The sequence below is a fragment of the Phoca vitulina genome, unplaced genomic scaffold (assembly GCF_004348235.1).
Source record: "Phoca vitulina isolate PV1807 unplaced genomic scaffold, GSC_HSeal_1.0 scaffold59, whole genome shotgun sequence".
Lineage (NCBI taxonomy): Eukaryota > Metazoa > Chordata > Mammalia > Carnivora > Phocidae > Phoca > Phoca vitulina.
Window position 1 is genome coordinate 6,497,355 of NW_022589762.1, and position 21,176 is coordinate 6,518,530.

General features: G+C 48.7%; 1 protein-coding gene across 1 annotated transcript in view; it reads left to right on the plus strand.

Moving 5' to 3' along the window:
• NTF3 (neurotrophin 3) overlaps positions 1 to 14,390 on the plus strand; it is a 66,389-nt gene extending 51,999 nt beyond the window's left edge. Inside the window, exon 2 of the mRNA XM_032390987.1 lies at positions 13,329 to 14,390. Within this exon, the coding sequence (XP_032246878.1) occupies positions 13,329 to 14,123 (795 nt within the window). The 3' untranslated portion in view covers positions 14,124 to 14,390. The remainder of the gene's footprint in view (positions 1 to 13,328) is intronic.
• Positions 14,391 to 21,176: the final 6,786 nt, after the last annotated feature.

Below are 21,176 nucleotides of genomic sequence, written 5' to 3' on the forward strand. Positions count from 1 at the left end.
TCGGGACTGCGGCACCCCAGCTGAAGCACGCCCTCAGGTGATTGGCGGCTCCAGGGGACCCCTCCCCTTCACAATTCCAGCCTCCAGTCATCAGCAGTGCGCTGGCAGTGGTCCTAGAGGTCCATTTTAGGTCTGTCCTCCAGGAATTTACTCAGACGCTTCTGGGCAGATTTCATAAAATGTCATCCTTGACACTAACAAATGACACATTTAATCTATATAGTTTTTCCAGCTCTGGGTGTTTGCTTATTTTCACTATATAGCAAACCACCCCAAACTTAGTGGCATAAAATGCAACCATTTTTGCATTTCTCGTGATTTTGTGGGTCAGGAACTTGGGGACTGCTGGGCCGGCTGATTTTTCTGTGCCATGTGGCCTTAACAGAGGTTACTTGGTGGTATTCAGTTAGCTGATGGGCTGGTCTGGATTATTTAGGTCAGTTTTACTTGCAAGACTTGCGCCTTAGCAGGGCCAGCTAGAAGACCATCAAGGGGAGCCTCTCCAGCATGCTGGCCTTGGGACTGTCCGGTGACTCACGCAGTAGGTCAGGGCTCCCACAACAGGTGGAAGCTTCATGGCCTCTTAGGGCCTAGCCTTGGAAGTCATCTAGCATGACTTCGCTATACTGTACTGGTCAAACTGCCACAGGCACCCACATACAAGGGGAGGGCACGTAGACAGCACCTCTAGACAGGAGTGTCAGAAATGAGCAGCTGTTTTTAAACTAACAACATGCTTCTGTGTGATATCTGGTCCCAGTGTATTTTCTAGCTAGACCTTCTTGCAGATTGACCCATTTTCAATACCTGATATATCAAGAGAGCCTCTACTTATGCTTAAAGCTCTCTCAAGCTTCCAGGGTTCTGTGACCAGCTTTTCCTCCAAGAGCATGTGCTCTCAGAGCATGTGTTGTTCAGCATCCTTAGAATCATAAGGACAGTTGGTTGGAATGCAGAGAAGCTCTTCAGAAACAATGAGGTTTTCCAACATAATGGTGTTGGGGGCGTTGAGGAACAGGGAGACCAAAGGGATGGAAAAGCCATCAGGGTGGACGTGAGGCCATCCAGCATGATGGCAGGATCAGACATGGAAAGGAAAATGCATAAAATCCCAAAGCCCTTGAGGAATATGGGTATCACGTGAGGGATGGTGCTGATGCGACAAGGATATTTGTGAAATGAAGAAGAAAGGAAGGATTCTGCTTCCGTGGGCTACCTCTCTGGCTGGGTCAGGTTATGAACGCTTCAGCCCTCTCACACTGTAGTGTTGAAGGTGCCATGCTGGTCAGGCTCACATGGGGCCCCTCTGCCTCCTCGAGGAAGCTCTGCAGCCAGTGAGCCTTGTGGACAGGTTTCCCTCTTGGTGTTCTTAAATACAGTGTCCTGTGTTGGTTCCAAATGAGCAGCACAGGGCTGGTCCTCTGGAGAGCTGGCTTCTATTTCTGGCTCTTTGACTAATTTGTTGTTTCATTTGGGGCAGGTCACTTTCCTGCCATAACCTTCCCATGCTACAAGAATCTGAGTAGATTAGGTTGTGGGTACCTGGCTCCACAGCTTCAAAGTGACACAGAGAAATGGGGTGGACCCAAAAATGAGACCAGTGATGAGGATCATTTGGTCTGGTGAAGAAATGGCTCAGGGTCGGCAGAGGGTAGTAGAAAAATAAGAGTATTCCCGTTAGAAAGAACCTTTAAAACTCTTCAGTTTGAGGGGCGCCTGGGTAGCTCCGTCGGTCAAAGCATCCGACTCTTGGTTTGGGCCCAGTCATGATCTCATGGGTCTTGAGATCAAGCCCTGCGTTGGGCTCCATGCTCAGCGGGAGTCTGCTTGAGGTTCTCTCCCCTCTGCCCTTGCCCCCACTCACTCTCAAATGGATAAATAAACGTGAAAAGAATATTCTTTAGTTCGAGAATTCTTCACCTAGGATCTTTGGGCCTCTGGGTGAGATTTCAGGGAGTCTGAATTGCCTTGAAAATTTTCTGAGAGGTTGTTCTTTTATGCGCACATGTATGCTTCTTAGGGGAAAGACGCTTTAGCTTCTATCACATTCTGGAAAGGGTCAATGATCCAAAAATGGTTTAGAACCAGTGCTTTAGTCCACCAACGTTATATCAAGTGATTCCTAACCAGGAGGGATAAAACCTCCCCAGATGAGATGGCATTCCAAGAGTGTGAGTGCATTTTTCCCGTTGTCACCGTGACTGGGGGGACATGACTGGCATTCCGTAGATGGGGGCCAGAGCTTCATGTGTGGGGTACAAGACTGAGCAATGAAGAACTACCCTGCCCAAAGACCGGTAGCACCCTGTGGAGAAATATCATCAGGAATTGAGACCCTAAGACGAGCAATGATTCTCCCTTTGCCACAAAGCTCATTAGTGGCTGAGTTGGGTTTTATTCATAAATCAGAGCAGGAAATGTGCCAGGAGTCCACATTATTTTGTTTCCCCTTGCCAACTGCAAATATACTACAAAGAAAACCAAAGAATCAGAAATCTATCTCACCTTCAAAAAATCCAGCAATTTATAAAAAGAATCCCTGGGTTCTTGGTCTTCTTCACCATCAAATAAGGAGGGAGGAAAGAAGCATTTTACCTACTGGGAAGCTAGGGGGTATATAAATGAGCCCTATAGCCCTAAGTGGTGTCGGTATATTTTTCAGCCACTATGAATTGGTGACACCAAGCTTAGACTGTGAAACGTACTCTTCACATTTCAGAGGCCCTGTCTTGGATGTCCCTTTCTCTAAAAAGGAAAGAAGCATTAATATACCAGCATGGCACTCACAGCCTAGTTCACTGCAAGCAAGTGGCAGGTTCTTAGACTCTTTGGAATGAACTAGGAGGTGTTAGGCAGTATTGGCTGTAAGCAAGGCCCCCGGGGTCACCCAGACAGGGTTTCACACCCTGGCTCTGCCTCTCAGTTGATGTGTGATCGCTGATAACATGCCTTAATCCCTCTGAGCCTCAGTTTCCTCAACTGAAAAGTGGGGATAATAATCGTATCTGTGAGGATTAATTGAGATAATCCATGTAAAGTGTCCCACAAAGTCCCTAGCATATGGCACGGCTCAGTAGATGCTAGCTGTTATTACAAGCGATTATTATGACTGTGTCTGTGATTAAAGACAGCTTTGGGTTCAGAGTGTTGGTGCCAAAATTGCTTTCAGAGGACAAGCTCTGGGTTGGTTTTCAGTCTCACCCAGCTGCCCAGAAAGAGAGCCGTAGACTGTTTGGGATTGGAGTCATAATGTTTATGAAGTGCCTACTGCACACTCCGGTTTGGGTGGGAGATTGATTTTCTTCCTGTGTGCACATCCCACCATCACTTTACAAGTGGGCGAGAAGAGGCTCAGGAAGTCACATAGATGTCTCTCGGGCCTTGGTTTCCTGGTCTGTCAGGGTGTTCAGGTGAATGATGGCGGCCAGGCTGAGCAGAGAGGAGAGACGCCCAGAAGAGTAGGAGGAAGCCGTGGCATGGGGAGTCTTCAGACTTCACAGTTTCCTGGAGTGGGGATCTAGGCCAAAGATAGCCCCGCACCATTTGCCAATCCCTCATCCTCATGAAAGGAGGTTGGCTGCGGGGCCAGCAGGGAGCCTAAGAGGGGGACAGAGGCTATATTTGACGCAGGCCCGATCACCAAGCCTGGAGGAGAAAGGCTGCCATCTGACCACACTGCAGCCAAGTCCTCATGGGGCCAAACCATTATGGTTTGGGTTGATCCCGTTCTCACTGCTGCTACTCTGGTTGATGCACAAAGGTTTGGGCGTTGCCAAGTCAGCTGCGGTCTTGGTTTGGAAGAGGCATCCAGAGTGTGAATGGAAGTTGTGCTTCGGGATTTCCCTCGGCTTCCAGCTCTCGAGATGAAGCCAACTTCTTTTTCTGCCATTTTGAGACCCATCCTTGGCTGGGTGGACTAGATAAATAATTTATCATCATCATCATCATTATTATATTTATTAAAGATCATGGGGCGCCTGGGTGGCTCAGGTGTTAAGTGTCTTCCTTCAGCTCAGGTCATGATCCCAGGGTCCTGGGATCGAGCCCCGCGTCGGGCTCCCTGCTCCGCGGGAAGCCTGCTTCTCCCTCTCCCACTCCTCCTGCTTGTGTTCCCTCTCTCGCTGTGTCTCTCTCTGTCAAATAAATAAATAAAATCTTAAAAAAAAAGATCAGTTACTCAGCAGCCCCTACCTTGTAATAATATTAACTTACAGCTGTATAGCATTTTGCAGGTGATGCAGATTTCTGACACATAAACCCAACTCCAACATTAAAGCAGAAGGTTGACTTGGACAGTTATTCTCTGATGCTAAGGGTTGAATTCCAGCTGTACCCCCAACTGTCCGTATAACTGAAGTGACCTTCTCTTGTGTGTTTGCACACTCGGAAAATGGGGTTTCTCCCGATGCAGAAAACAAAACCAAAATCAAAATGTCTTAGGATATTAAATGACACAATAATTTAGAAAGAGCCTGGCTGTGACACATCCTCATCTTGGGGACTATGGTGTGTGTGTGTGTGTGTGTGTGTGTGTGTGTGTGTGTGTGTGTGTGTTGGTGCCCATGCACGCACGCACACAAGTCCATGCATGCACACTTTTATGCACAGTGATGGATCAGTGTTAGTGCCCAGAACAAAGAAACTAAATGTATAAATACATGCCATTATGGCCAGTAGCTGGGTTGACTCAGATTTTCTCTGCAGATCCTTCCTTGTCCACCCTCTGGCCATGAAATGAGAGTATGTAGTATGCAAAGGATAAAGTAAATCTGGATTTCCTGGGGCTTGTGTTGGCATACCAAGCTCCTTTCAGATCTCTTTGCCAAGACAGGGCCACGCCGGAGGCTTCCATGGCCTGGAGAAGAACTGTACTACCTTGCTCCTGGAGCTGCTGAAGCGCATTGTTTTGACATATGCCACACCTTCCATCTTTCGCTGCCTTGGGGCCAGAGAGGAGGGTATGCTTTGAACAATATAGAATTCCTCTTCCAACAGCTGTGCAAAGCAAACTCACAGCTTTCAACTTCCATCTCAGGGCATCGAGCTTGGTTTTTGGATGTGGGCTCCTTGTCCATTCTGGAATCTGTCTTCCTCATTTTCAGGCTTCCAAGGGGGACCAGTTTCAGAAATTTCTTTTTGAGGGAGGCGAGGAAACTTTTTGAGGCCCTCTGTTTTGTTTCATTTTGTTCTAGAATAGGCCTTCCCTGTTGACTGTGTGCCTTGTTTCCCCTGGGAAGCCAGCAGCCCCTGAAAGTTGAGGACCTTGTCCTATCCCAGATCTCAGGCCAAGTGTTGTCCGTGTCAGACAATTTCTGAACCTGGAGTTAAGTACTTTAACCAGAGGAAGAGGAGAGCAGTCCATCTCCCTGCCTCTGCTCTCGCCGGTTTTGACTGTATAGGTGTGGGTTCTGCCCAGGGATCAGGGCTCTTAAACGAGATGTCACCAAGTGAAGCACAGAGAGGAGCTCTTCCTTCCTCCGGTCACGGTTCACTTCCGGTTTGGGGGAATGCAGAGCATGCTGGTCGGCATCTTTTGGTGACAGCCATCCACTTGCTCTCCAATCTTGGTTCTATTTCTTGCCCTCTCTGAAGCTCAACTTATGTACTTTTGTGCTTCATAAGACAGGGAACATAAGAGTGGCCACCACTCCAGAGTCGTGCTCAGAGTGAATGAGGTGGGATTTAGGAAAGACCCGTAGGGCTATACTATAGGGGAAGAAGGCGGGGCCATGGAAACCCACACAGCCCTAGTCATGTGAGTTCATTTCTCATTTACTCCTTGTAGCCATTCCAAGTCGCTCCTTCCCTTCATCCTTTTACAAGCATTTCCCTCCCTTGTTGGTTTTGGATTCATCTTGCCCCCAGTGAGTTAACCTACGTGTTTTCAGTTTGAATCTCATCGTGCTATTTCCGGGCTGCCAACCCCCACGGGTGCTGGGGAATAATTGGTCTGTCCTCACTGGTGTTTCTAGCACCTTCCCTTTGAGCGTCATCTGTGCATTTTAATTAATCTGCCACTTTTTCCTCTCTCCTGCTTCCGGATCATTAATAAAGAGATTAACCAAGACCAGACCAATCCCCAGTGGAGGCTCCACCAGGATCTCTCTCTCCCAGCAACCAGCCTTGTCATGGGTCAGAACATCTTCATATGGCCCCCCTGACTAATTTTCAGGCCTCGGGACCCGGGTTCCGAACAAAGCCAATTTGAATTAATTAAGATATGGGGAGCGAGCTTAGCCAGTATTCTATATGGCCTTAGTTTAATATTTCCACCACATTCCTTTCCTTTTTGTCATTCTATTTTAAATCTATCGCTTTCCCACCTCTCCCCCTTTCCAGTCCCTGAACAAGATACTAGGGTTATCTGGCAGGATGTAGTCTTTGGGGCCCTTAGCATTAGTCAGAGACCATGTCATAGCTGCAGGAATTCTCCAAAGATTTAGGCCCTCTGGATACAGCTGGACAGTGTCCTTGTTAATCCAGCCAGAGAAATGCATTTGCCTCCAGAGGATGTGGCCGTACCAGAAATAATGAAATCTCTTGAATTTGCATATTAAAAACTTGGCACATTAAAAAGTGGTTCCACCTTGATCTCATGCCTCTTCCCTGAGGACAGCTAGAGCACAACCTCTATGCCTTATTTGTAAGTCACCCTCATTTCCAGTGCTGGCACCAACACCAAGCCTTGAGATAGTGCATCTGGTGCTCCGTCCACTACAACACATGGCCTCTGCAGGGATGGCAGACCTGCAGAGGAACTGGCCGACCCACAGAGGGACAGGTCTTGGAGGACATCGGGCCTAAGGGGGACAACAGTTTGTTCACTTTCACAGGGAATATGCGGAGGAAGAAACAGGAGTGATGTCCTCAAACACCTAGAAATTCTGCCCAGAGCTGAGGATTCCCAGGGAGGTGCTCGACCTGCAGCTGCCTTGGTTCCAGCCTTGGAACTTGAACTTCCTCTGGAAATAAACTCTCTGGAATGTTCGAGAGCAGGGACAGACAGACCCCATAGCATAATCCGTAAGGGCATCAATTCCAGAGCCAGACTGTGATCAAATCCTGGCTCTTCTGCTTGTTAGCTGGTTATTAACCGTCTTGTGCCTCAGTCTCCCCATCTGAAATGGGGAATGTTGGTACCTACCTCACAGGAGCTGTTACCGAGATTAAAGAGTTAATGTATGTCGGTCCCTGGCACATCGCATTTTTGTTCCTGATGCCCCCACTCCAACCAGGCTAAACCTTCACTCCACACGCGGGCAGCAAACAAGGTCTCTAGGTCCATGGTCAGGAGGAGGCACGTGTGCTGGGAAGCTAGTCGTGGAGAGGTAAATTGGAACTCAAAGGAGAGTGCCCCAGGTGTTTGTGTGTGACGGGGACAGACACGGGTGGCTGTGGGCTCAGGTCCTGTCCCACCCCACTCTCCATCCAGCTTTCTTTTCCATTTCAGCCGCTTTGCCCAAAAACCCTCTGTGTGTGTGTTGTAAACTGAGCCAGAAAGGAGAAATCAGAAATTGCTCTCTTTTGAGTATTTTGAGGGATGGTGAAACCTTGTAGGAATGTTGCTCCAGGGACTGAGAAAACACCATATGTGGGAAAGCATTTCTAAGTGAGGAAAATAGCATCTGCTAGTTGGTCAGGATCTTGGAAAACTCCGAGCAGGGGAAATGGGCACTGGGGAGAGTGTAGGAAGGGGGTTTTACTGAGGTCTTTAACAGGTCTTTTTCCAATTATAGCCAAGAAGAGCCTAGGGACCGTGGCCTACTTCAGAGCCAGGCCTTGTATTTTCTTTGGGAAAAGGAGGCAGAGTTGAGTGGCTTCCAGACCAGGCTTGGCAGAAGCCCATCCAGGATCTCAGGCCAGTGAGCAGTGTCTTGGGCAGGTCTCGATTGTGGTAGGCACTCATTCACTAAGTAGACATTGAGACTCTGCAATGGACCAGCCCCGTGATAGGCAGCGGGCACGTGTGGATGAAGAAGGCATGGCCCCTCAGCCAAGAGAAGACATACAGCCAATGATAACACAACAGGATGCTTAGATGGGGGTCGCTATTAACAGTGACCAAAAGAGAACGAACATAGAGGTCCTTCTAAATTGAAAAATTCACTGACATGTCTTGCCTGGGTCAAGCCAGGACGGCCTTCCTTTCTTCACTCCCCACTCCAGGGAACTAGCCTTCTGGGGAAAGCCCAGGGGTGGAAGATGCAGGTTCTGGTGACCAGAAGGAGCCAGAGATCAGATCTAGGCTCTTCTTGCCCCCAGTTTATTCAGAAACAACACTTTACACGTTCCCGTGCTTGTTTGCTTTTGAGATTTTCCTCTTCTCTGTGCTTCCAGTTTGCAATAATCTTTTCTTCTCCCACAACTCGTGTGGCTGGTCTGAGATCCAAGCACTTGCTAGCAGTGGCATTTGGGAGAAAGCTCTGTGTTGGTGCAGATTGCTGTGGGCTGTATGCGGAAAAGGAATTCCTGACTTCAGCTGCTTGGTACCTCGTGTGTGTGCGTGGACAGGCGTGCAGCAACTCTGATGCACGGAGAACGCAAATTCACGTTCAACGAACATTCCCAGGGTACCGCTACATGCCAGATACTGTGCTAAGAGCTCTCATGTAGATTTCATTATTAACCCCTCACAATAATGTTGCTGATGCACAAGCCCCATTTATTTATTGAGCTTTAGAACAGGGTGTCCTCTGTCACTTTCTGCCATTACTGAGGAGTCTAATCTTAGATGACTCCCTCCGTCCCCACACCGGACCTGTTTCCTTACTTGTAAAAATGAGGGGTTTACACAGGGTCCTTTCCAGCTTCAAACATCTGTGTTTTGGAGAGGTCTAGTAGCAACATTCTTGGACTTGCTCACCATGAGAAAGCTACAAGCAGATTATCAAGGTGGTAGCCACAGGCTCCCCTGCTGGGTTTTCATGCAGCCTTACAAGTGGGTTAGAAACCCTTACCAGTCTACAGATGATTTATTCCCACAGCTTGCTCTCAAGTATCATGGTAAGGTTTTGGATTTGATGGTAAAAACAGCGGAGCTCCAGAAATGGGTAGGACCAATGCTAAGAGGCATTTGGAAACTTTCTTACATTATTAATTTTTCATGTGTGTCTCACCCCCACCTCCACCCATGTGGCCTGATTTTTTTGTGATGAGTTGTTTTTTTTTTTTTAAGATTTTATTTATTTATTTGACAGAGAGAGACACAGTGAGAGAGGGAACACAAGCAGGGGGAGTGGGAGAGGGAGAAGCAGGCTTCCCACTGAGCAGGGAGCCTGATGCGGGGCTCGATCCCAGGACCCTGGGATCATGACCTGAGCCGAAGGCAGACGCTTAAAGACTAAGCCCCCCAGGCGCCCCTCTGTGTTGAGTTTCTGTGCTTGGGACCCGAGAGGGGCAGAGTTGTCTAAAAGAGTCAGGAGACCTGGGTTCTAACCCACTCGATGCCTTGGGCTCCCAGCGGCAGTGCACAGCTAGGTGGGGTGGTAGGAGCGGTCCGCCTAGGTGCAGCAGTGAGTATTGTCTGGACAGAAACTAAAAATAGTAATAAAATCAACTACACGTTATTCTGCTTTTTATAATCAGCATGCTCTGGCAATTCTGAGCCGTATCCATGATATAATGTTCCATCCTGATGATCCTGACTTCTCCCACTGCCCCATTTAGTTTCCATATTTCTTTCTTTTTTTTTCAAGATTTTTTATTTATTTATTTGAGAGAGATAAAGAGAGAGAGCATGAGTGGGGTGAGGGGCAGAGGGAGAAGCAGACTGCCCGCTGAATAGGGATCCTGATGCGGGGCTCCATCCCAGGATCCTGAGATCATGACCTGAACCGAAGGCAGACACTTAACTGACTCAACCACCCAGGCGCCCTTGGTTCCCACATTTCTTGGTTGCCACTGCCCAGAGGAGGAAAGCGGGTCGTCATGAGAACCTTTTCATTTTGCGCATCCCCAGGCTCTCCCCACCAGACTGCAGCTGAAGTTATGGCTCCTGCCCACAGCTCTGAACATGCCCCCCCTCCCATGCAGCACTCAGTAGGCTTTGCCCCTTCCTCTTGACCAAAAATGGTTTTCTACTCTTACCTTCATACAATTTCACCAAAATGGAACATTCTAGCTCCTGCAGCCAGGGCTGGCTTCACGGGTGTGCTGCCAGTGCCCATCGCCCCAGGCCCTGCACTCAAGAAGGGGACCCCACACTCAGGGTTTAATGCTTTGTGGTTGTCATTTTGAAATTCTTAAGAATTTTATCTTCAAATATGTGTTCTGTAAGTGAGGTCTGATGGGACAATGGAGCATGCACCCAGGGGGCTTGGAGTGTTGGCTCAAATGCAGTCACCCCTCCTGCCACCACCTTGCCTCTAAATTATTTCCACATGAGGCCCTCCAAATTAGGTCGCTTTTCTGACTTCAACTTCTGTCCCCGCCTCCCTGCACCCAGACCTTAACCTCCACCGTGTATTCACCGTGGCCTGGACGCAGTGGGGAGGCACAGGCGGGAAGGGGCTCCTGGCCTTGGAGGAGAGGGAATCTAGTGAGTAAAGCACGGAGAGCCCTGAGGCTTGTCATACCTGCCGCCACAGCCAATTGGAAACATGCCACAGGAATGCAAAGGAAGTAGTGGTTGCTGCTTTTGGCGGGCCTGCTTTTGGGGGCCTCGCTTTCCAAGTGGGCACTGAAGAATGAGTGTAATTTCAACAGGAGAGGTGAGGAAAGTGTGCCAGCGGAAGGGAACATGCACACGGCTCCTAAAGCTTGTTCAGGCAGCTTTGGAAGAGCAAATGGGCTGGGGCCGGGGTGTGCTCGCCCAGCTGTAATCTGACGAAAAGGGCAGCTGGGCAGGGAGTGCAGAGGATCCCTCTACCCTGTGCATTTCTCTTCCTCCTTCAACTGCAGTTAGGTTTTCCTCATCTATACAATGAAGGAGCTGGATTCAATGCTTCCTTTATATGGCTCTTCTACCCCTTAAACCCTTTGGTTCCTGTTCAGGCCCCAGCCATAAAGACGCTTCCCTCTGTAGCCCCAGTCCACTGGCACCATCCGTCTTTCTTCCTGTCCATGCACCCTTGTCATTCCTGGCTAATCTGTGCATCAGTTCTCATTCCCTCTGAGACCTCCCCTCGCTGACCATCCTTGATCTATTTCCCCATGAGCAGGTACCCTGTGTATTCTTAGCTTACAGTGGCCGGGCTTTGGGAGGATTTAATAAATTGTTTTCTGATAGACTCTTAGTCCCAAATTGCTTTATTGCAGCTGTATTCCGTTTGGAGAGGGGAGAAAGGGCATGCAATTCTAGTTGCATGCATGCCATACATTGTGTGTTCAAGATTCATTTTGTTGGACCTGCAACATGGAAGGAATTGTCAGTTATATGCAGAATGGGAGGGAGAGTAGTTATCCTGTGGGAACCACTTTCTTAGGGTAATAGGATTCTTAGAGCAGTCTCTAGGGGTGGGCAGCGAAGCTAGAATCCTTCTCTTGGCTTTGACCTTGAAGGAGTCAGTTGTCCACAAAAGTGCTTCCCATGGAAGGAAGATGATCCCCTTATCAAAGAGGTGGGCCAAGAGCCAGGAAGAGGAAGTTGGAGCAAAGTGCCTGCAGCATTGCTGGCCTTTGGGGACAAGAGAGCAGTACTTCAGACAAGACGGGGAAAGAGGCTGCATCTGGAAGTCCCGGGAGCAAGTTAGCGTGGGCAAGCTCAGACATGGGTACTTGGTAAGCAGGGCCGCTTCTCTGATTCCTGTGTCTCTCTTGTTTATTTCCCTTCTGTTTTCCCCCTGGATTTACTAAAGTCTCTCTGCAAATACCAAAGGTGAACGGAGGGAAGGGCTTTTATTTTCCATGCTTAGAGCCTTAAAGAGGAAACCGTGAGCCCCTGGGGGCCAGTGAGGTGGTAGTAATGGTAACTAAGGTTTGGCTACCCCACGGGGGTGGTGTAGATCACAGAGTGCAAGTGGAGATCGCTCCTGCTGCCAGCCCTCCCTGCCTGAAGAGTCCCCGTCCAGCACCAACCTTCAGAAAAGCTGGGCTTTGCTCTAGTGAGGGAGAGACCAGCCAGAAAGGTATCTGGAGATCAGCCCTATAATCCCATAAGGACCCAACAGAAACCCTGTGTCGAGGTTCTGCTCTGGCAACAGAAGGAGAGTGTGGATGGGTTCAAGTACCATTTAAATGAAGAGATAGCAAAATGAAAATGCAGCCCCCAAAAGAAACATTGTGTACTAGAAACTTCACATTAAAAGGCCAAACAAGAAAAAACAAAAAAAGGAATCTTGCTGTTCAGGGCAAGTCCAGCCCGTTACCTTGAGTCAGTTATTGCTGTGCCTCCAACTTCTGCAGGTAGTGCTCTGGCGGGGAGGGGTCTCTGGGAAGCAGTTGGGCGCCCTGGTGAGGCATGTCCATTAGAGAGCTCGGCCAGGCCCTCACAGAGTAGGGAGCAGCCCCCGTGCTCATTACAAGGGCGGAGAACAGCCCCACCAGACGGGGCCTGGCCAGGGATGAGCCCGTTCTGATGCTGCAGTGTGCAGGCAGCTGACCCGTCCCCAGCCTCGGGGTATGCCTTCCAGAGACCCAGACGCTGCATTAGGTGTGGGGGAGGGCGGTAGAGCTATGTTCCTTAAGACCATTGCAATTCTGCTCCTGTTGCTAAAAGAATGCCAATATGCCTTTATAATTTTCAGGTACAACTTCATAATTTGCCAAGGTGGAGTGGACTGTGGTCTTCTCAGGCTCAAGTGATATCTAAAGAAGTGGCAGGACGTCATCCACACACAACAGAAGTCTGCAGATAAGCGCAGACCTCAAATGCAGATGCCCTGGGGGGATTTCTGTCTAGGAAAGTCCTAAGTGCGAGTTTCCTCTTCCCTCTGCCTTGGAGGCTCTTGGGGGCCCGGGTCCTGGGGACAGCCCTAGCTCTTCTATACTGAAGACCTTGCCACTCATGTTTTTGGTTTATTTAGTTTAAAAAAAAAAATTATTTTGCCCTCTCTGTCATTCACGAGCACAAGATACACAAACGTGCGTGCGCACGCACACACAGACACACACACACACATGCACTCCCCATTTCCTAGCACACAGCCACCATGCGAGGGGAAAGATTATTGAGGGAGAGGCACGTGGAAGTCTAGGAGGAAAAGGCACTTTAGAGATTCAAAGGACTCGTACGGAGGCAGTATTTCCTGAGGAAAGAGATGGACAACCCTGGTCTCTGGACATCAGAGAGGAGCTGGGTGTTCTTGCTGCCTCTCACAGGGTTACTCAACCCACAATGACATGGATTCAGCTGCCTCAGCCTGCCATTAACCCCTGTGTTTCCTTTCCAGATCTTACAGGTGAACAAGGTGATGTCCATCTTGTTTTATGTGATATTTCTCGCGTATCTCCGTGGCATCCAAGGTAACAGCATGGATCAAAGGAGTCTGCCTGAAGACTCGCTAAATTCCCTGATTATTAAGCTGATCCAGGCAGATATCTTGAAAAACAAGCTCTCCAAGCAGATGGTGGACGTTAAGGAGAACTACCAGAGCACCCTGCCCAAAGCAGGGGCCCCCCCCAGGCCGGAGCAGGGCGAGCTGGCCAAGTCGGAATTCCAGCCCGTGACTGCGATGGACACAGAGCTGTTACGGCAGCAGAGACGTTACAGCTCGCCCCGGGTCCTGCTGAGTGACAGCACCCCCCTGGAGCCCCCTCCCTTGTATCTCATGGAGGATTACGTGGGCAGCCCCGTGGCCGCCAACAGAACGTCACGGAGGAAGAGGTACGCCGAGCACAAGAGTCACCGGGGGGAGTACTCCGTATGCGACAGCGAGAGTCTGTGGGTAACCGACAAGTCATCGGCCATCGACATTCGGGGACACCAGGTCACGGTGCTGGGGGAGATCAAAACCGGCAACTCTCCCGTCAAACAATATTTTTATGAGACACGATGTAAAGAAGCCAGGCCTGTCAAGAACGGTTGCAGGGGGATTGACGATAAACACTGGAACTCTCAGTGCAAAACGTCCCAGACCTACGTCCGAGCACTGACGTCAGAAAACAATAAACTTGTGGGCTGGCGATGGATACGGATAGACACCTCCTGCGTGTGTGCCTTGTCGAGAAAAATCGGAAGAACATAAATTGGCATCTCTCCCCATATATAAATTATTACTTTAAATTATATGATATGCATGTAGCATATAAATGTTTATATTGTTTTTATATATTATAAGTTGACCTTTATTTATTAAACTTCAGCAACCCTACAGTATATAAGCTTTTTTCTCAATAAAATCCGTGTGCTTGCCTTCCCTCAGGCCTCTCCCATCTGTTAAACCTTATCTTGTGACCCGGCTCTCGGGAGACGCTCTGTAAAATCTATGTACACCAGTATTCTGCATTCAGTATTTGTCAAGGCCATGGCTGTCGTTTTAGTAAACTTGTTAAAATCAGATGCTGTCAGAGTTGTGTGTAGACACAGTGATGCCCCTCCCCCTTCTGGTATACTTCATGTTTGATTAGTTCATTAAATGCGCTGTTGGCACGTCCGCTGGAAGGACACACGGTAGCTTTGAGCGCCGCACTTGATTCTGGCCAGCAAGTTCACTGTCGGAGACTTGCTCGCTTTTCTCTACTGTCACTTTTGCCAATTAGAACTCCGATTTGCTCCAAGGTCACGGTCCCGGAACAGTAACAACAAACCTGGCAATTTTAGTTTTGGAAGTCTCTTTTCAGCACATTTGTTGTTTTGGGGTTTGGGGTTAAGGGTTGGATTTTTTTTTTTTTTTTTTTTTTGGCTATGGTTTTTGTTTTGCTTTCTGTAAGTGGTTTTCATCCTTTTAGGCATATAGGAAAAAATGTTTTAACTATTTGTAACAGAATAATTGTATGGTTACCCAGAAGCCAGCTGAAATGGAACATGAATAATCTACAGACAGAAGAGAACTTCTCACTAGAGATCCTCTGGGCGCATGGCTTCCTCCCTTCTCTGGGGGCCCCTCCCGGAGCTGCATGAGGAATTGGAAAATGCTCGCACTTCGGAGTCAGACCTGGGTTCAAATCCTAGGTCCTCCCTTCCTTGTGACTGGGGGCCAGGCTTTGAAGGCTCTCCGGAGCCTGGGGTTCCTAGGGTGAGAAAGTCACGTGGGGATTCTTGCTAACTCACAGGGCTATCATGAGGACTCAGCTAAATAACCACTGTGGACTTCCTAGCATAGGGCAAGCATTCGAGATAGTTCCTTCTTCCTTCCCTTCCTCTCCTTTCTTAGCTATCGTATTCGTCTGTATCATTTTCGGTGGGTTTGTCGTTCTGAGAGGTAAAAGCTCAAGTGGAAGGAAGGTGCTCCCGAGTCCCAGAGGGATCCCTGTGGTGATGGCCACACCCACCCACAGACGCAGGCCTGAGGAAGACAGAGTGGCTCCCCCAAGCCCTTCCCCACTGGGAAGCAGACCCTCCCCCTGGTGCTAGAGCCCAAGGACTCTCATCTCCCATCTTGTCAAAGGCACAGTACCCACTGTTGTTCTGCTCTGGAGCCCTGTCCTGGGCCTTCCCTGCATTGCCCTGCCTTCAAGGCCCAAGCGTTCTCCAGCTAGAGCAGCCCATGCCCCCAAGATCTAACACATGCCTAATAAAATATGCGATCTTTATGAACCTCTTGAAGCAGCCTCCCCAAATCGCAGTGGGTTTGGTTGAGAGCACCATCATACTGCATTCGATTCCGGACGCCTAAAATACAAAGGAAGGCAGGACATGAGGAAATGGCCTCGTGCCCACCTTCTGCTGGGGACTTGCAAACATGGCCACCCTTCCTTGTCACAAGTCTGTTGAGGTAGGCATTATCACCTCCAGTTTACAGGTGAGGAAACGTGGCTAAGGATTTAACTTGCCCATGGTCATCGAGCAAACAGGTGGCAGAGTGAAGAGTTAAATCCGCGGCTGCCATGAGGATGCAGTCTGTTTCCTCTTCACTAGGCCCCCTCCGCCCCGCTCCGTGCAACACTTTGCATTTCAGAATGAACATTACTGTCCTAGGGACAAGGAAAGCATAGTTGCCTGCATGGAAACCTTTTGTGGCCCTGTTTCGTGACCAAGAACATAATGAACCCGCTGATAGAGTAATGGCTGTCTTACAGTTGAGCCCTCTTCTCAGACTGGAACTAAAGTTCCTCTTCTGGACTTGCTATTCCAAGTAGGTCTGGAGGGTCCGGCTGCCTGGGGAGATGCGCTTGGGTGACAGAGCCCCCAGCCCGGGAAGACACCATTCCTAAACAACAGGGCCCCAGCGAAGGAGTTTGCCTGCCCGAGGAGAGCGAGTCTGGAGCAGCCTGCTTCTGGGCTGAGTGCAGCTCTGGCGACAAAGTGAGCCTGGGGATGGGATGAAAACCTTCCAGAAAGGAACTCCAGCCTTCAGGCCTTTGGGACGGCTCAGCCTCCCCCATGCTGGGTGGCAGAGCAGCAACACATTACCCGGTTCCATGTGAGTAACTTTATTGGCATAAGAGGGCATTCAGGTGCTGCCAAAGTCAACATGTCAGGCTTGTGGGCCCGGGGCAGAGCCTTCCTCAAGATTCACAGGAGGCCTCTTTCTATCTAGTGTACATACTTGCCGTTGCCATAGCTCCCTAATTAAGCTCTTCTCTGCCCTAGAGGCGACTTGGCGGGCTGGTGTCAGGCTCCGGGAGAACGCCACACTGGCCTCCATCTTTCCGTACGGGCTGGTGTCCTGTTGGAGTTCCAGGACACAGGCAGGGGTGCTGCGGTGTGAAGAACTTCACCGGACAGGAGGAGACCAGCTCTGGCCCAGCTTCGTCGCCACCAGCAGCCACAGGTCCTCGGAAAACGCACCTGTCCTGATGGGGGCTTCCAGCATCGTGAGATTCTACTGCGCAAAGGGGCAAGGACCAGACTGGACAGTCCTCACTTCCTTAAGGGCGGCTACCATGAGAAGCTCTGTTGGCCATTGGGGGGCTTTTGTGTGCCCTCCCATAAGTCTCTTGGGGGCCTCCCTCTACAAGCTGTGTGAACTCACACACATTGCTTAACCTCTCTGAGCCTTTCTTTCCTGGTCTGTAAAATGAGGGTAGTACCTACATCATAAGATTGTTTTGCAATGTAATGAAATCATCCAGTTCTTGGCTCGTAAGTCCCTTTGAGTGTTACTGATGATGATGATGATGATGATGATGATCAGCTATCGGGGGATTTGCACGGGTCCTCATTCTGGAATTCTGATAGAAACTTCCGAACTTTGAGGTGGAGTATTAGCCCTGATTAAAGTATATAAATCACCAACCCCACAAGACAGTCCCCAAGGGAGAATTTGCCCCATTCCCCTGGCCCAGTCTCACCAACAGGCCTTGAACCCTCAGCTGACACATCAGGAAAGGTATTTCTAACCCTCCTTAGAACTACTAGCAACCTGTGATTTTCTGATGTGTGCGCATGTGTGTTTTGTTCCTTCCTGCAAATGCGTGAGACAACCTTGTTCTTGCTACCTCTCCCTCTCGTCTGTGTCTAACAAGGCTTTCTCCAGGGTGATCTTTGGTTCATTTGGTTCTTTGGGTTGGCATTTTTGAGGATTTCTTTGCCGTTCCCTTTCCTGTATGTGTGTTCATGTGTGCTTTTTACTTTAGTTAGTCCATGTAAAAACCCTCCACTGAAGCTTGGAAAAACCATCTGCGTTTATTTTATCACCTTTGAACATGTGTTCAGAAATGAAATCTGTGTAGTCAGTTTATGGCTACCTAGAGATTTGTTTGGCTTCACCAGGAAGACGCATCCCCCAGACTTTAAGCTTGAATAGCCTTGGGTGTGCAAACCCAATATCAGGTCCTCGGTTACGCCTGACTTTGCCTCCCAGAGCTCCAGCTCTGCTCAGCCTCACGGAGGGTAGCCAATAGCCTACAGCAGCCCCTCCTCCCACTCCAACCTCCCCCCACCTCTGTCCACCCACTCCACCACCTTCCTTACCCCTGGCCCAAGGTCCTTGAATGTGCTCAGTTCCACAGACCCAGGAAGAGCCACAGCCACTGAAGGCTGATTCTCTCAACTGGAACCTTCTTCAACCTAACCCCCACATCTAAGGAGACTCGAACTCCTTACACATGCCTTCTCAGGTTACACTGGGCGAGTGGATGTCTCAAAAGGCACACATGTTCACGACGAGCTGCAATGGAAGCTCTGTCTGACTGGAACCCCTGGGTCCTTGTTTGGTTCCAGATGGAGGCTGGCCCAGCTGGGAAGAGCAGAACCACAGAGCAAGTCAAAAGCGCTCTGATGGGCAGTGGATTTGTTTCCTTCACGGCTGGCCTGTACTTGGTTACAGCATACAGAAGGCCAATGAAACAAGCACAGATATGCCTGTGGTGGGGGCCAGGGCTGCAGAGAAGCAAAGAGGTGGAAGGCAATGGTCCAGAGATCACAGAAGCCTTTTCTAGAAGCTGCCTACCGCTGATGCATTTGGCTCAGTTGTTACAGAGTTCAGTTAATGACATAGCCTGTCAATTACAGAAGTCTCTGTGGCAAGAAAACATAAAAGTTTATTGGAAAATTGTGAAACATTCTTTAGAGTTAGATGATTTCTCACATGGACATGTATGGAGGTGGGTGTACGTGTGTGTGTTTGCACGTGTGTGTGTGTGTGTGTGTGTGTGTGGCTGCTTTGATTTCCTAACCACTGATGTATTGCATTTTTTTAAGAAAAGGTAATGCTCAAAAAGAATGCTCCAGAACACAAGTTTAACCTTTAGGAGACGGAACTGGTAGCCAGCTGGCGAGCATATGGAAAATGCACGTTCTTGGGACAAGAAAACAGGTTGATCAGGGTTGAGGATTTACAGACAGAAAAGGCATGAGGCAGACTCCACCAGCCAAAACAGAAGGAGCCGGATTCGTGGGCTTTCTGATTTGGTAGGAAAGCACTGGAAGCTGATCCTGGGCTTTAGGGGTAGAAGATAAGGCTAGACCAAAGAGTAAATAATAGTAACGGTGATCATTTACTGGTTGATCCCTCCATGTAAAGCCCTGTGTGCATCTGGTAGTTTGAACTCCTTCCTGCAGTTGAGAACACTGGTTTATTATTTTTTTTCGAGGTTTAATAAAATACATAGTTTTTATTACTTCATCAAAGACACACTAAAGTAAAACTGGTTTTTTGTTTTGTTTTGTTTTGTTTTTTATTATTATGTTATGTTAATCACCATACATTACATCATTAGTCTTTGATGTACTGTTCCATGATTCATTATTTGAGTATAACACCCAGCGCTCCATGCAGAACGTATCCTCCTTAATACCCATCACCAGGCTTTTGTTTTTTTAACCGTGAGTGTGTTGGTGAAGAATATAAGGACTCAGCACAGAGAACACTGGTTTAAAAAAAAAGTTGTCACTTGCCCAAGGCTGAGCAGCTGGTAAGGGCAAGGGTCCAGATCGGAGCCCCGGACGTCTGTGTGGTTTGGAGGCACGATACTCTTAACTGGGTGATTGACGCAGTAATGGAGAAGATGCCTAGTGCTTTGGGGGACCCTGATGGCTGGATCGCGATGGGGTGAGGGGAGCGAGGAGGGTGGCGGGCCCTTGGCACACAGGGGAGATTGAAGGGTCAGGACAAGCAGAGATGCCCAATGATCATTCCACCGGAGGGAGCTGCCAGGCTCAGTGCAGTGGGTTGGCGAACATAAGCGGCCCTTCCACCCTACACCTTCCATCCCCCAACCCAGTGGCTGGACAATCATTGTGCCGGGGGAGGGTGGCTCTGTCTTGTCCCTGAAGTGTAAAGACCAGCATTGCTGTATTATTTCTCTGGGGCTTTTGCAAAGAGGTAGAAGACGGGGATTTCAAATTTGGATAGAAACTTTCATCCTCCCTTACAAGGCAGAAATCTCTCTTTTATTCATTCCATCCTTTTTTTTTTTAGTTTGTGGAATGCCTATGAGATGCTGTGCACTCTGTTCAAGGATACAGATTCAGCACAAGAGATGTCATCCCTCCCAGAAGAGCAGTGTAGATAGGATGGGACCTTAATGTATAGCAGCTTAAAGTGGCCTTCATAATTTCCACATCTTCTCTATAAACACCTCCTTAAAGGGAGCTGGCTCTATCTTAAAATGGCTCTAATTATCCAATAGAAATCCATTCCCCATGTTGAAGCCACATCCACAGATAAAACATCTATAACTAAATTGTCAACAGAAGGGCTATAGGAACCTAGAAAATAAGCAACTAAGTGCGGCTTGGGACAATTGAGGAAGGCTTCATGGAGGAGGTGACCTCTGAGCTGGTTCTTAACGATGAGTAGTAGTTTGACAGGGAAGAATGAGAGGAAGGGTATCCCAGACAGAAGAAGAGCCTACAAAAGTGTGTAAGGGTGAAAGGGTCTGACATACACAGAGAAAAGTTCAAGGTTCAGGATAACAAGAATTTTTTGACTATAGGAAGCTGGAGAGAGAAGCCAGGACCAACTACTTCAAAGCCATATGTGAAAGGCTATGACATTTGTATTTGATTATTCGGGTACCCCCAACCTTAGGATCAGAATAATCACTGAGAAGACTCGTTAAAACTGATTGCCAGGCCCCATCACCGGAGTTTCTGATTCGTTACGTCTGGGGTGGAGCCTGAGAATTGGCATTTCTAACAAGTTCCCAGGTGGCGGTGCTGTACCCTTTGAGAATTACTGGTCTACTAAGTAGTGAGGAGTCAATAAGGGTTTTTTCAGGTGTTTTTTTAAGAAGATGATTTTGGTGGCAGTATAACTGACAGACAGACTGGAGATAGGTTGACAGCTGGAAGATCAACAGTACATAACACAAGAAAGGGGACAGGTTAAGGAGAAGGCAGTGGGGGTGGGAAACACCAGGTTGGAGAAGCGTTTTTGAAATGTTAGTAAGATTTGATCACAGCTGGATGTGGAAGGTGAGAGAGCAAGATGTTAAGGAAGATGATCACAACATTCTCCACGCATACTGGTTCTAAACCAAATTTAAGAGGACAGAGAGACAAGTGGGTTTGAAGGCAGGAATGACAGACGATGAGTTTGAAGGGGCCATGGGACATCAAGGTAGAGAGACCCAACAGACAGTTATCAAGATAGCTTTATGCTTGACATTATGAAAGAACAGTTCTTACTTAGTTAAGAATAACGCAGCATAGATAAGCTATTTGCAAATGGGTCTAGTCAGAGCTCAGTGGA